The sequence below is a fragment of the Limulus polyphemus genome, unplaced genomic scaffold, assembly GCF_000517525.1.
Source record: "Limulus polyphemus unplaced genomic scaffold, Limulus_polyphemus-2.1.2 Scaffold672, whole genome shotgun sequence".
Lineage (NCBI taxonomy): Eukaryota > Metazoa > Arthropoda > Merostomata > Xiphosura > Limulidae > Limulus > Limulus polyphemus.
Window position 1 is genome coordinate 394,819 of NW_013666282.1, and position 17,331 is coordinate 412,149.

The 17,331-nt window shown below is 32.4% G+C and overlaps 1 protein-coding gene across 1 annotated transcript in view; it reads right to left on the minus strand.

Moving 5' to 3' along the window:
- Positions 1-17,331, minus strand: part of LOC106459874 (chondroadherin-like) — a 56,159-nt gene that overhangs the window by 5,157 nt on the left and 33,671 nt on the right. Inside the window, exon 2 of the mRNA XM_022386437.1 lies at positions 130-1,922. Coding sequence (XP_022242145.1) covers positions 364-1,902 — 1,539 coding nt within the window. The 5' untranslated portion in view covers positions 1,903-1,922 and the 3' untranslated portion in view covers positions 130-363. The remainder of the gene's footprint in view (positions 1-129; positions 1,923-17,331) is intronic.

Below are 17,331 nucleotides of genomic sequence, written 5' to 3' on the forward strand. Positions count from 1 at the left end.
GTTGTTGTTGTTGTTTTTAGTACTATCATATATGGTGTCTGATTTAAGAGCCTAAATAGTCACAATTTATAAAAATCCAGATGCATAACATAAGTATTTATTCTACATATTCTAGGGCTCAACACTTACCTGGCTACTTTTACAATAAGTACGTTATTAGTGATATTTCTTGATACGTAATTGTTTCACACATAGTCATTATTACAGAGTACCTCAGCTCACATGTTGACACGTCGTGAACAAATGTACATAGAACTAGAAGCGTAGCGATAACAACTAACTTGGCTGAATTTACAACGAATATATATTATACAATAAAGAATGGAACGGTTTTATTACGTGTAAACTACGCATTAACGATTTCTACACAAGCCTTCCAGGGAAAGGATCCCTTCCTATTTTCACCACCCACTCCTGCTCTGGCGAACTTGCTCCCCTCAAATGATTATCCAGTCGATATCGATGAGATTCTGGGATTGAAGTATTACATTTAATTTTCAAATCGTTCGCAAACCTCTGACGGTACCACAACACCACGACAAGCGTAGCGACAAGAAGAACGCCAATTGCAGCGAATGTCCAAGTAAGAATCTTTTGAGTTTGGTGCTCGTGACAACCAAGGTCGTCAATTGTCAAGCCTTTCAGCGTGAGGTCACGAAGTACAGGCGGGTTTTCACAACGAATATGGGTGAAATCCACATCAAAAGCATCCGAGTAGTTTCGGGTTTGCAACTGGTGTAGCAGCCAAGAAAGACTACAATTACAAGTTAATGGATTGTCACGAAGATCGAAGCGCTCCAAGTCACTCCAGGGTAGAGTTTCTTTAATAAATGTTTGGAAGTCATTTCCTCGGAGACTTACAGAACGCAACAAAGTTAGTGAAGTAAAGGCGTTTCTGTCAATATATTTAAGCTTTTTGTTGTGATTAAGAATAACATGTTGCAGTCTAGCATTAGGTACGAAAGCTTCACTTTCTATTCTTTCAAGATAGGGAGCGCTGTTAATGGTAATGGTCTGCATATTAATTAGACCTTCGAAGCTTTTTGACTGGATAGTTTTCATGTTGTTTTGCCCTATACTGAGTTCCAGTAATTTCTTAAGGTATGGGAACGCCTTTGTTGGGATAGAGTCCAGCAAATTATCTTGAAGAAGAAGATATATCAAGTTCTCCAATCCTTTGAAAGCATTTCTTTGAATTTCTCGAATTCCACAGCTGTCTAACTTCAACTTTTCCAGGCTGACGAGGTTGAAAAAACCGTTGTCTGGTAAAATTGGGAAATTGTTTAAGCCTAAATCTATGCTTAGCACATGAGAGATAGTACTAAATGAGGACGTAGGAACATGCCCAAGTTTATTGTCTTTGAGTAAAAGGATTTTTAGACTTTCTAATCCCATAAAAGCGTCTCTAGAAATGGTATCTATGCTATTCTCAGATAGGTCCAATACCTCCAAGCTTACAAGCTCAGTAAAAACGCCGTCAGGAAGCTCGCGAATGAAATTTCCAGCAATTTTCAAAATTTGAAGGCCGCTCAGTCCATCAAATGTAGAACGATGCAAAGATGAAATCATGTTGTGCCCCAGTAGAAGAATATGAAGCTTTTCTTGAAGCTGAAAATTCTTACGGCCAAGAGCAACTAGTTGGTTGTTAGTCATATCTAAGTATTCCAAGTTGTGGTAGACGCTAAACGCTGCCATGATGCCTTTAATGCTGTTTTTACTGAGGTGTAGTTCTCGAAGATCAGGGTTAAGAGTTATAGGGACTACATCTAGGCCAGCTCCGTCACATATTACTACCAATCTTTCTTCGTTACACTGACAGCGAATGGGACAGAGGCCGAGAACAGTGTAACGTAAACTGATAGCCATGATCAGACACGTCACAATAAGAGTTTGTTTCTTCATTATGGTATGCTTCGTTAAGCCTGAATAAAGATAAAAATAAAAACGTCATCTTAAAAAAAAAGAAGAAGCACATATACGATATTTTTTTTATAAATTATTCTTTATTATTTTACTACAAATATTGTTAATGTTTTGATACCACATTCAACAAAGAGTACTTCCTTATTCAAATATTTGCAAAAACATTTTGAAATTTCATATAAAGGGAATGTTACATTTCAATCGAGTTTTTTAGCTGTCACAAAAAATATTACTGTTATATTGTTACATGACAAAACTTTACAAGCCTTGCGAACGATCACACAGGGAAATCTGATGAAGAGATAGATATTTCTTAATATTAAACAGAACATCGAATAAACTTTGCTGCCATTCAAAGAGTAGATAAATCAACAAAACGGTAGGACATGGAACGAGATCGTGAATAGATCTGCATCAGCATTTTTTTTTAAATATCTGTTTTCTAATAAAATGAAATCTGTTTGATTACGTCATGTTGTTGTTGGTATATGCGCGAGAAAATGTAAAACAATTTTTGTAATTAAGTAACCAAATTCAACAAAATAAATTGTCATTTGTATTAACAATGTGATTAGCTCTGTGGAATTGTGACTTCCTGGTTTGTATAGCTTTCCTAATTATTGTTGATTTTCGCACAAAGCTATTCGAAAGCAAGCTGGGATAGTTGTCCCTAATTTCTAATTCGTAGACTATAGAAAAGACAGGTAGTCAACACAAAAAACACGTAGGCTTTTGTAATCGAGTCGTGGGATTTAACCGTCACTCTTATAACGCAGCAACCACTGCCTAGTTACGAGCACGATTTTCTTTTTATTTGTGTATTCTTTTTTGGCGGTAACAGGGTACAAACCACAAATCCTCGGATCCAGCACGGTAACCACTAGGCCGCGCTTAACCAGTTTTTATGAGTATCAATGATAAAACATACATACAATGTTTGAACTCCACGTCAATAAATTCAGAATAATGAAATACAAATATTGATATTTCCGTTTAATATACTTAGTTAGTCGTAACCACCAAACAGTTTTCTAATATGAATTAAAACACACTATTTGCATTAATGATGGCTCCAAGTGGCTCAGCGGGTCCTTCTAACGCTAAAAATCGTGTTTCTAAACCCGCGGTGGGCAAAGCACATATAGCCCATTGTGTAACTTTGCGCTTAACAGCAAACATACATTGATGACGTTGATGAAAATAACGTGATGAAGGTTGAAATATTACGCTGTATAAGTGTTAAAATGAACAATGATTTACAATACAAATACTGCTTAAGGAACAAAGTACGAAGATAAAAACAGATTTGAAGACGTGGTGCTCTGTTAACGCAAACGATCACTTAATTCTAAACAACAATGTTAGAGTTTTTTGTTTTTTAGATCTTGTTATGTCTTTTGGATACATTTAACATTTCCGTCTAAAAATTTCACTAAATCTTTACGTTTCTTTAGATTCGTGATAAGAAACGCGTTTAAACGATTTCTATTCTTGCCTGCGACATAATTACACGACAAACGACTAGGTAGATCAGATATTTATTAAATATGTCATTTCGTGACAGTAAAACGTCTTTTCCGAAATTTCAGGTTGGGAAGACCTAATACTACGTTTCATCGCACCAGATCAAACCGTTTCGTGTTAGAATACAACATGAATGCTATAGCAAAAACAATATTCCAATATCGGGCGAAGAGGCAGAAACATTGTGCAATAAACTTGCTTCGCTCAGTATTATCCTGTGACCGAATACTACGTAATAAAAACATGCAAAAACAACAACAACTGAAATAAAGAAACAGCCAAAGTAACTCGGTGTGTGAGACTAACAATCTCACACATCAAACTCCTTAAGGTTAAGTATATTTTCTCACGAAGAAGCGTTGCATTTAGTTTTACCGAACACTGAATGAAACGTGTTTCTCATGAAGGATCTTAAGAAATGGCTGATTTCATTAAAGTGTGACGTTCAAAAATAAAAGGCTAATTCTAATAAAAGCCCTATAGGTTGTTTGTTTGTATTTAAGCACAAACCTACACAATGAGCTATCTGTGCTCTGCCCACCACGGGTATCGAAACCCGGTTTCTAGCGTTATAAGTCCGCAGACATACCGCTGTTCCACTGGGGGGCGCCCATAGATGAGAAAGAACAACACAGAGATGAACATTAGTCTTCCAGTTTAGAAAAAAAAATGCCTGTTAATAGAAATGTTTCTAATATTAACATTTGAAAAAAGAACAACATCAGTACTACGTTGAAAATGAAAACTAGTGCTACAGACTCGATCATATAAAAATTACAAAAAAGTGGAACGAAGCTATGAGAACTGATCTTATCAGCTGAATATCTGAATACTCGCCAAAATATTTTGTCAAATATATTCTTCCAAATATTAACGACTATAAGAAAATTATTGCTTTTGGTAACGTATCAAATTAATATTGTAATTAAGCAAAGCTAAAGAATATAATTATGCGTGCTGATTTGTTTTACAAATTTCGCGCAAAGCCGTACAAAGGCTATTTAAACATACCTGTCCCTAATTTTGAACTGATAGACTAGAGAGTAGGCAGCTAATCAACAGAGCCCACCGCCAACTTTAGGGCTACTCTCATCTAACCGAATTATGGCATTTGACCTTCAACCTTATAAATCTCCTACTGCCCTAAAGACTAAGGTGCGTTTTTGCAACAGAACGCAAATCATGAACCCTCGGATTCATAGTTCGAATACGAGAACCATTAGATACTCGTACTGGTTGGACATGTCAAGTGACGTTGAATGTAAATAAACTTAATATACATCACTGTACTTAATATACTGGGTAATGTCTTGGGCAGTCGCAACTAACTTCATATTAGAAATATAATACTCTAAGTTAAATGTGTATTTAGAATAAAACAGTACTTTCTCTTTCAAAGCAACATGGCTCTAGTGACAGTAAACAATCACTGAATAACTCAATTTGCTTGAAAAGCTCAAATGTTTGAAAAATGTTCCATTAAACGTAGACATACTCCACGACTACTTTATTTACGGTCTATTGAAATTCAGTCTACAGTATCCATAAGCATGGAAGCCTACTGTAAGAAAACACCCAGCCACTTTTCAGTGCGGAATAATGGGCTGTCAGAAGTTATTCAAAGGAAAGTGATATTACTGTCCAAAGTATTGTAAGCTTCCCTCTTCCATTAGAGAGATTACGACAAGGTATCAAGAGAAAACAACGCACGAAGCTTTGGTGTATGAAGCTTGCAGGTACATTATATTAAATATTACAATATACCGGTATGAGGTTATGTATACCAGGGCCTATTGTGAAACGTCTTCATTGATTGGATGTTTTCGTGACGAAGCGTTCCTGAAAAGCTGAAGTCCAAAATAAAATAAAGATATAAGAACAGCAAAAAAGACGAAGCGAATCATTTCGGATCTCCGTTGTGTGTGTGTCTTTATGAATTAAATATTTTCCACAGGTTCTCTAAATATCTTTTCCTTGCGATTAACAAAAAAATTGAAAGAGATAAAAGTTGATGTTTTATTTTTTTATTAATTCAATATGTTAACCACATGACTGAGTGGTTACCATATCTAGACTGGGAAACCGAGGGCATTGTGTTCGCGATAGGATGCTACCAACCACTCTTCGCACTTTCAACTGTGAATGGGTTATAACAGTGACAGTCATTATCGTTATGCGGTTAAGTGTAGTCACTTTACACAGTGAGTAGTTCAGACTGGTCATTAGTTCAAGAATATGGAACTGACCGTTTCCCCCGTTGAGTGCGTAAGACATCGTTCAAGTGAACAAACAAATTAATTCAATAAATACAAATATGATCAACTAACAAATGAACAAATGAACGGTGAGAGAGTTTGCTTCAAGTCTTCTTAATCGTTGAATATACAAAACTGTAACTAATATCATTCTAACTTCAAGACTGCGCTTTTATATAAGCTAAATAAAATATGTAACTGGTTAGGAAAAGAAAATTATAAAATACATCAAAACACTTGATCTCTAAGGTGATATGATCTATATCTAAATTTAACATTTCAAGCCTTTTTTCTTGTATTGTTACCAACTGTGTAAATTTAACATTTCAAGCCTTTTTCTTGTATTGTTACCAACTGTGTAAATTTAACATTTCAAGCCTTTTTCTTGTATTGTTACCAACTGTGTAAATTTAACATTTCAAGCCTTTTTTCTTGTATTGTTACCAACTGTGTAAATTTAACATTTCAAGCCTTTTTTCTTGTATTGTTACCAACTGTGTAAATTTAACATTTCAAGCCTTTTTCTTGTATTGTTACCAACTCTGTTCTGAACAAAACATTGGGTACCTTTGAGGTGATTGATTCTCACAACTTGCTAACTAACTTCTGAATACTGGTGTTGCAACCAAAATTCCAATTGTCCAAATAAAATTGTGTGGTGGCGACTAGATAGTATCCTAAATTTGTTATATGATAATAACATCAAACCCCCTAAAAATATTGATGAATTTGTTTCAAAGGAACCATTTGTTCAGTTATGGGAAGTTTTAAAACGGTAAGTATTAATAATGTACTTATGAAAAAACTTTAAAATACTAAGTTTTAATTATGTTGTTTGTGCGAAAGGTTTAAATCGCTAAGTTTTAATAATGTGTTCATGGAGAAGCTTTAAAATACTATTTTTTTAACAATGTTTCTATGGAAAAACTAAAATGCTATGATTTAACAATGTAGCTTTGGAAAGCTTTAAAATGGTATGTTTTAACAACGTATCTTTGAAAATGTTTAAAATGCTAAGTTTTAACAACGTATCTTTGAAAAGGTTTAAAACGCTAAGTTATAACAATGTGCCTATGGGAAAACTAAAATGCTAAGTTTTAACAATGTATCTTTGAAAAGGTTTAAAACGCTAAGTTATAACAATGTGCCTATGGGAAAACTAAAATGGTAAGTTTAACAATGTATCTTTGAAAAGGTTTAAAATGCTAAGTTTTAACAACGTATCTTTGAAAAGGTTTAGAACACTAAGTTATAACAATGTGCCTATGGGAAAACTAAAATGCTAAGTTTTAACAATGTATCTTTGGAAAGCTTTAAATGGTAAGTTTTAACAATGTATCTATAATAAAGCTTTGAAATGCTAAACATTGACAATGTATGAATGGGAAAGATTTAAAATGGTAATTTTTCACATTGTATTTATGTAAGTCATCGTGTAATTTGGAAAAATGTAATACTGTTTTCAGTTTTCAAGTGTTTTAATATATACAATTATTAAGGGTTTTAGAAAGGTTACTCTTTTCGTGTACATAGCAGCCAAACTGGCCAGCAGCCAAATTACCCTTTCTTCACTCGGGGAGAAAACTGTATCCCGATCCATTAAAAGTTTTACACCAAATGACGAAGAATTCAAAAGACACTTCAAAGTACGCGTCGACAGGAAAGGATGCGTAAAAAACTTCTAAGTTGGTTCTAAGTTTCCGCTTATAAATCACGAGAAGTTTGACTAATAACAACTGTTCTTTTACGATAATGTAAATATGTACTTTTTACAAGAAACCGTTTTTTCCTAATGTAAATATTAAATATCTGGTTTATTCTTCAGTCGTTTACTACTTAGTGAACGCATATATACTGCCGTTTCTGCAACACAAACACGTTTTTGATTAGCTAGATTGTAAAATGTTTAACACACGCACAAAGATGCACTTGAATCTTTAAAAACCTAATCAGCAGTGAAAAGGTCAATTAAGCTGAAATTCTTAGCTGTTTTCAATCGTGTTGTTGTTTTTTTGGTAGAGTATAAAATGAAATACAACAAGTGTGAGTCTCTCTCTCAGCTGAATACGTCTTGTTTCATTTTCAACGTTTGAGAGAAAATTAAGAAATTTCTGATGAAACATCTGCTAGCTTCGAATCTGAATTAACTTAAACATCACAGCTATGTAACTTCCAAATTTTCGGAATACACCAATAGAGTTGTAATAACGTGGATATATTCGAATATATTACGATAACAATACACACTACCTAAAGTTAATTGGATTGTAATTCCGTTATTATTTTATCATATGTTTCAGCGAGTCTATCAAAGCACCTGTAAGTCATTAGTATTTTAATTTTAGCCAGATATATTGTTTTTCATGACTACACAGTCCATCTTATTTACTTTTTACCTTAACCACATGTGACCGTTACCACCTGTTTCTCGTTACTTAGTCATGAAGAAGTCATACATTTTTATGTAAAGCAAAGAAGGATTCGGTGAGATAGAAAGTGAAGGGTGTCGCTGATTTGTTCCACTAAAAGTAATATATTCCTTAAAAGTCATAAAGCTGAATTTTCTCGGTAGTTTGCCAGAACTATTCTAATACATTTTCTAACTAAACATATTTTCCGTTAAAAGTAATTAAGGATGCTTTAGTAGTGAATTAATCATGAAATTGAAACGAAAACTATTTTATCATAAAAACCTCAGAAGTTAATATTTTAGAAACAAAAGTAAGGAAAACATATGAACATATATATTCACGAATGTTGCACTAATGATTTATGTAGGTTAAAAATGTCTTTCTTAGACTAATGATGGGAAGCACGGTATCACTAATTTCATGCTTTACGTGACTAAGAGCAAATGTTTTACACAAAAACGCAACGCAATATGGCATACCAAAGTCCGCTGTAAAATTAATTGTCTTTGATTTCAAGCAAACTTATTTTTGCACTACCTTGTTGAAACGTTTCTGTCATTACATAACTCGCAAATCATGTGTTTAGATATATTCTTGATTTTCCTTTCTTTAATACTATTTTGCGAACTGTCTTATTCGCCCTCCAGTTCTATGATTATATTATTGTAATATTATTGATTATCGATACAGAACTCTATGTACTCAATATATTTAAATTCCCTATGATTTTTTACGTTAAAGAAAACTAAAGATTGTTAATCTTTGTACTTGCAGAGCTTTAAATCAAATAACTTGCTGAGCATTAACAAATGAAAAAAGTTGTTTCGGGGGGGGGGTCGCGCAAGGCTACGCAAGAGCTTTTTGCGCATAGATATTTGTTTCTAATTTTTGGACTGATAGACTAGAGGAAAGGCAACTAGACAAAAAGAACCCACCGCCAACTCTTGGGCTGCTCATCTGACCGAATAGTGGGATTTAACAGTCACTCCTACAGCGCACCCAAAGTGCGGAGTGTCCTTTTTCTAAAAATAAGACCAAACCCTGATTCCTCGAATAAGGAGTTTGAGCACGATAAGCCATTATTAAAAGACAGACATCGTTAAATTCTCGAAGCTTGATATAACTCTTCGGAAAAAAAAAGTGTGTGTATTTTTTTATATTATTTGTTATTGTAATCAATGCAGGGAGAATAGCCCTCGTGGGTTAGCTATAGGTTTATGGGCTTATAATTCCAAAATTCGAGATTCCATTTCTCACGGAGAACAAAATGCAAATATCTCATTTTGCATCCTGGCGTAAAACAACAACAACACAGCAACAACCGAATTGACACTATCGTTAACAAAACAGGTCAATAGGTTATGAGATTCATCGATTTTAATGTTTGTTGGATGGAAAGAACAAGCAGTAGGACAAACAGAAGTTGGAAGACTTTTAAGAATGCTTAACTATGTTTTTCAGGCTTGACGTCAGTCAGATGGTGGACTTTTTATTTATTGTGTTGTTTATTTTACTGTATTTACAACTTATAACTAACCACAAACTTATTGCACAAAACCTAACTCACTGCACAGTCTCAGCACTATTTCGTCAGAACTAACGCACTCTAAAAATACATTTGTTTTAAACGCAAAGTTACACAATTAGCTATAATACGCTCTGTCCACCACACGGAATCGAATCACGGATTTTAGCGTTGTAAGTCGTAAGCCTACTGCTGGCTCACTGGAGGACCTACATATTTTTGTTTAGTTATTGACCACACAAAGAACACCGATAAGGTAAATAATGTCTTATTATTTCTATCTTCGTACATCAATAAAGAATACGAAACTTCGAGTTCATAATATTTCATCTATTTGTAATAGTAAAACAGCGTAGACAATTTCATACAGTTGCTAACAATCTTTGTCAGTGTAGCCCCTCCCACTCCTATATGCAACTTAGAAATGTTCAGGTAAATTCCAAGATTTGTATACTATATCAAATGTGAGTTCTTCGACTTAATGTGACGTACACAATTAATTTTAGGCACAAACTTGTTACTTCAATGAACAGCAAAAATAAACATGGATTCCAAATAAACATTTACTAAACTAAAAGTTTAGCGTAGCTGTATTTGAATACCAAATTGGTTTTCTAAAATGTTAATATAATATGCATTTTTTTACGATTTTAAATATTTTTGAAAAAAACCTGATTAAAAAAAAAGGGAGTTTGTTGCCTTATACGCAGCCAATTGATGAGTAGCCAAAATTAGCATTAACGTGTTTAACGGTGGAGTAATCAAACGAGATTTAACTGCGTAAGCAGTATGCTTAATCGAGCATTCATAATTTCTCAACGTGATGTTATTGGGCCATGAGACGTCACAAATTGAGTGGCGAGAAAAACATATGCGATTTATTATGCGTTTCATTAGGTTTCCTTTACTTTCCAAGAACTAAGACTAGCAAGGGAAGCATTAAGGGTTTAATTTTCATTATTCATTACATTTAAGCCAAAACATTTTCTACATGATTACACAAAGGCTACTTGATATTGATTGAATAATAGCTTGACTTATAAAAAAGAAATAACTTTTTAAGAGACATAATCAAATCTGGAATTTTCTTGTTCACTGCAATACAATTTGTCACAATGAGTATCATGCACAATTCTCGTTAAAACAAAATACTCCTTATCAAAAAAAAAAAACATTTTAGCATAACTACAATATACATTTTTGAAAATATTTTAGCTCTTAATGGGAAGAAAGGAATACTGTATAAGTCATTGAAGATGTTTTAGTTCTTAATGGGAAGAAAAGAATACTGTATATAAAGTCATTGAAGATGTTTTAGTTCCTAATGGGAAGAAAAGAATACTGTATATAAAGTCATAACGAAGATTCTAAACGACTTAAAAAGGTATTTTACTACCTCTGAACAGGAAACTTTAGCCTCATTTTGTATTACACGTGGAGAGAAGACAAGCCTAATTTTAATTCACGTTATGAAGATCAGCACTATTCAAGCACTATTACTTCGAGAAACAACTTTGTAGAATATTCGAATTCATAATAAAATATTAACTAGCTATCTTATTTTAAGTATGTTTTACTGCGTTTAAACACACGAAATAATATAAATCTGTTCAAAACAATCGAGACGATTGACGTTTCGTGAAACTTATAATGTATTAATTAGTTTCACGTTTTATACAGGAGCTAAAACCCAATTAACCAACTAGTTAAAGAAGTTATTTAATGGCAGTAGACATGAATAAAACGTAAAGTAACAGAAAAAGCGCCAACAGAAAATTCATATTTATCTTCGGAAGAAGAAAAGCATAGTTCTTTTGTACTTTGGAAATATGATTTTTATTTTCCTTTTTTGGCCACATAGTGATCTGCAAGATTCATTTATACTAGTTTAATTACTAAAATGAATTATATTGGTTTTTGCTTTTATATTTTTAGTGTTGCGATGTAAAATTGGTTATGATTAGTAATTTATGCACTTATTTTGAATTATGAAAATTAATATGGATTCAAGGATTACACTGAATAACTTTTAACAACGTTGTTTTCTACAACTTTATTTTCAATGCCAGATTGTGTGGTTGATTAACGCACAATCATCAAAGTTAATATACAAACAAGATGATCCAATAATTTTATCCCGTTTCAACGTTGACAATAGCATATCTGGACTGAAGCTGTTACGCTGATTTCATCTTGTTGAAAGGTTGCTATTGAATTATAAAGAGATTTTTTACGCCTCCTTTCCAGAACTAAGAATAGTAACTTAAGTTTTCGTCAAAAGAAAATAACCTTTCGTTTATGTCTATATCCATGTCGATCTTAAGAAAACCACATTTTTTTCGGCTTCTATTTTATAAAACTGAATCACCTTCCGTTACCTGCTGGTTATTAAGTGGTGTTGAGTTTATGACGTAATGCTGGATCAGCAGAGTTGAAGACGATATTTACTTCTGACGGAGAAAAAAACTGCCAAAATATACAACGTACATCGCTAGATGAAACTTCGAAATGAATAAAACATGAATATGTAAACTGGAAACTGCGTTTTGTTTCTTCTATCAACATATTCATTCCAATTCACATTTACCTATTAAAGAAACGAATTGGCATGTTTCTTCAGAAAACGAGCTTTCTTCACGTGAGTGACGTCAGAAAATTGTATGCTTAATCCTGCCATAATTTATAAGATCCGCTTTACACTACACCTTTGAAAGTTTCAGGTACATATCAGATTGATCATAAAGCTTTTACCAAACTAAACTTTTATTGAAATTAACAGCTTGAATCTATTCTATGCAAACCTATAAAATAAAATAACTTGCTTCAAAATTTTATTCTTTAAGTATTCAAGGTAAACCACTTCAATCCAATGAAAAATAAAAATTATCTGGAAAGAACAAAGTAATGAACTTTAAATAGATAAAATTCATACCATAAACTAATAAGGTAAACTAACCAACCACTTCCCTGCTTCTAAAGTTTCATTTCATAATGAGAATCAGTATTTTAAAAAGTTGAATGTATATTATAGATGGAGTGTTTTTACTATATTTCAGGAACTGGTGATCAGTGGTTACAGTTACTGCTAAAAGCAGGAATTTCATTGTTGGTTTTCTTTTAAAAACAGAACAGTTGAATATACTTACTTGTTGACGGTGTTTTATCTTCTTAGATGGATGTTTTCATTACGCGTGATAAGGATCTTCACAATGTCAAAAGTCTAGTTATAAGTTACATGCTTATTATTATGTTAAACATGTAAAGTCATTCACAATAGTAAAATCATGATAGTTGTCTAGTTTTCTCGTGAAGTTGTGTACTTCTTTCCACTTCCTTACACCACCGGTGAGTTAGCGTGAGAAATCATCACACGAGCAACAATGCATGCTCCCCACAATCCTACACGTGCGCAAGCAATCATGCTGATTGAGCGTCCGCCTCCTGTTCATGTGTTAAAACGGAAAAGCCGTAATCACGTGACCAACCTTAGCTCCTATCGCTGCGTAGTGACAGCGACCGCTGTTTCTTGGCTGCCACCAGTCGATTCACGTCGAAGAAAACATTAACTTTATTTATCGTATGTTTCAGATTTATCTAGTAGTTGAATAATGTTTTTTCAAGACCACCATGAAAACTTTATACACTTCGATTTTTACTTATTTTTCAAAATTGTTTTATAGAAATAGTAGAACACTTATTTTCTCTATTAATCAGTTCTATTGCACATCCTAAAGGAATAATGCTATTTTTATGTATACATGAAAAAAATAAAAATATTTTTACTGAATGTACCAGTGTAAATGTTAAACATATTTCTCAGCTGAGCTTTAACTGCAGCTGGATGTTTTCCAAGGTATTAAAAAAATATTTTACAGATGAAAACATTTAAAGATATTATTCATAAAATATAGGTGTAAAATACAATAATAAGAGCAGTAAATATATATATACCGATCGCGTGTGAAATAGTATTTATATAAGAGTTCTAAAATTATTTTTAAATAATTGATTAGCACGTGACAGATAAACATAATTAATCTGAGTAAAATGAGTTGTAATTCTCTCACGAAATATTTTCCATTACACTCGATAATTATTTTATTTTTTATCTACATACATATTCAGTATGATGGTAATTATTTACTATGATCATGTTATAACAATCATTTTTAAATATTTTATGAGAAGATATCCAGTTATTTAGTACGGCTTCACTCTTTACATTATTTTCCTCCAAAAGTCGCACCCTTCTTATCGACTTCGGCCTACACCCCTATATACATATACTTAAACGATAAATAACCTGTATAAGGAGAAGATTCTATAAAATTAAATAGTGGGTTATATGTATGTAAGTGTTATTCGCCCCTGAGAAACCTCGAATCTCATTTCTATCGGTTTACTTCAGACTAATTTGAAAGGTTTTCGAGTTATCTGAATATTTCCACAATTTATTCACTAGAGATAGTGGCCTAGAGAAATGATTACCGGGAATTAAGTAAAATTATAAACGTTATTATTTTGTTTGGGAATTACCAGCTTTTCTTAATTACACTGTAGACCATCAACAGTGGTAGCCGGATGTTTACATAACAGCAGAAGTTAAAGGTGTGATGTTTGAAATGGAGACCGATATTCCGAAAATGTTCCTCCAGAACGTACGATGTTCCACGAATAATAATATTATTATCGTTATTACTATAGAATTTTGACAAAAAAAAAAAATTCAAAAGACTATAAAGCTTTAATTACGGGTAACAATAATATAAGTCTCTGGAATGATAACAAATATACCTCAATATGTTATCGGCTTATGTCCCTAATATAACATTATAGACATACTACTATTTATGTAATATAACAACCTTCATGAACATTAGGCTTACATGCATAGTTCCTTTTACGTTCTACTTTCGGAATATCGACCCTTCAGAAATATAGCTCTTCAGAATATCGGTCGTTTGAAATACACAGAGGTGATGTGTCTATCTCTAGTAAAAGCGTTACAATAATAATTGTTATGTATTCAATATAAATCTGTGATTCAGTGGCGTGTTTCGTTTATTAAAGGAAATTGTTCGTACCATCGATAGAATCACAATCCCCTCGGGTTTTTAAATATATTGTGAAATCAGTTTTGTGCATCAAATTGCTCGTGGATCCATCACCTTGTTGGTAACAAAAAGTCTAAATAGAAACACCATCAATAACACAATAAGTCCCTCTTAATTATGTTTCGATTTCCTATGTGATTTACGTATAAGTGGTTTCGTCTAGTTATCTGATCGCTTACTTTACGCTGGATGTTGTGACACACAAAAACAAAAACATAACTCAATAGGATGAATTATACGGATCCCACCGGTTGTGAAAGGTATGACGATAATTTCAGGTTTAATATCAAAAGAAAAGCTTTATTTTCACGAATAATACGGTCTAAGAAAAATGGTGTTTATTAAGAAGTAGTTGCAGCAAACATATCCCTTATTGTTGACAAGATGAGAAAGGACTCTTTCAAGGTGTAAATTTATAGTTATAATGAAAAGTCACGTAAATGGTATGAGAAGAAGAAAAACGAAACTTAAAAGAATCACTTACATTAAAATACTTTTATTATCACTATACAATTTTATGAACATAATATTTTAGAAAACAGTAACCATTCAAAGGGTTAGCGTTTGCAGCTAAGTTTATTTATATGAAGTATCGTTTCTTAAAAATATTACAAGTTGATATTTCACAATTTTTATTGTGGGTGTGAAATCACATTATTTTAGGTGTAGCTTCTCAGATTTTTAAATGTTTACTAATAATTAATACACATTTACGCATTAATAAAGATAAATATCTGGTAAATAAGTCACTGAATAGTGGTTAAAATAATTAAATTCTTCCTTGAAAACCAAAAACGTAAGACTTTCGAAACGTCGTCCTCTACACTTGTATTTATTCTGTAACGAGCAGTTGGCGTCCATTCCACTGTGTTCCATCATTTGGTAGTAGTTTTAAGTGACAAACTTTCAGTCTATCTACAGAAACTACATATTTACTTGTACGTTTTAATCAATGTGTTTCTCTGTTGTTTTTATATACATAAAGTCTTTTGTTTGTTTCTTTACCTGTTATGCATATACTAATGTATCTATCAGTGTATATTTAATCAAGCGTAATAGAACAACCGAGTTTAATTAAAATAATGCGATAACTTTCGACGGTTTAATGAACGAATTGTAAGCCAACGAGGACAATGTTTTCTGCTTTTATCGTTTTGATTCGTTTTATGTTAGTTAAAGGCATTTTTAAATTGCGTAGGATTAACATTCACTTTATATTATTTAGAAAGCCAATTGTTTATAATCATGTTTGAAGAAAAAACGTTTTACAAGCGTATACCAGTTAACAAGAATAAAAAACTTTAAAAGAAGCTGAAGAAATTTTGTTTCTTGTGATAAATCTGGAATGTAAGATTTAGAAGAATACAAAACTTCTTATTATTGAGAATATATTACATAAGTCTCAGATAAAATAAAATACACTTTAAGCAGTATACAAACTGACGAAATATTGTAAAAACATTATTGTTCATTGCTGTTCACGAGTTCTTCCGTTTTACTTTTCGGGACTCTTTCAAAAAAACATTAACACTAGATTCAAAAGCTATCTTAATGCTTTTCCATTACACACTCTTTTGTTGTTGTTGTAAAAGCTAGAAATATATTATAAATAAACAGTTTGTAACTTAGTGCTTCTGAAGGATTTTATAAAACTTTATGATCTATATTAACGATTTGTGGATTAAGGTATATTCTTACTTAGATTAACTAAAAATTGTTAAATCGATTCCTTATTTCAAGGTACATCATCTAGGCATCGTTAAAGTTGCTCTATATCACTGTAAAGCTTTGGAATAGTTATTTATATACATATGCGTGTTTTGAGATAAATGCTCCTTAAATTTTCGTAGTCAAATCGCAACTTTAAACGTTTTATTATCTTTCCATCGCCATCTTCATTATTTATGTATATAAATGCGTGTAGGTATATATATATATATATGTATACACATTTACCAATATAACAACAGTTATGTGAATTTTAACAACTAAAGGAGAGATGACTTGTTTGAACATCTAGACATCTAGGCTAAGAAAAACGTTGCACATAAAAGACATACTAGTAAAAATATAATGCACAGTAGAAAGGGGTGAAGCTGAAATGTACCCTAATAAGAGATTAGTGATGTATCTGTAAGAGTATAAGACCTACAGAGAGTGGAGATACACTATCCATCAGTCTTAATCACTGTATGAAATCCTCATATGTGAAAGTAAATCAGAACTAAACAAATAAGTGTATATATAGGTGTTCAAGTCCTCAAAGTCTAATATCTAAAGCTATTATTCATAGTCCAACCAACTATAAGAAGGTAAATGTTTCTAACCAAACAGAAGAGCAATGAAAAAAGAATTAAAAATCATAAAATTATCGGACCATTGGTAACACTTATCTCCTAAAGTTGGCACTTCAGCTCCCATAATAATCACATACCTTTATAAACAGCATAATAAAAACATAAGATGGCTAGGTCAGTAATTATTGTTATTAAATAAAAGGAAATATTTTGATCAATATTTTGTTGTATGAATGATGTTTGTAGTAAACTCGCCTTTTATCTTGTTTGTTTGTTTGTTTG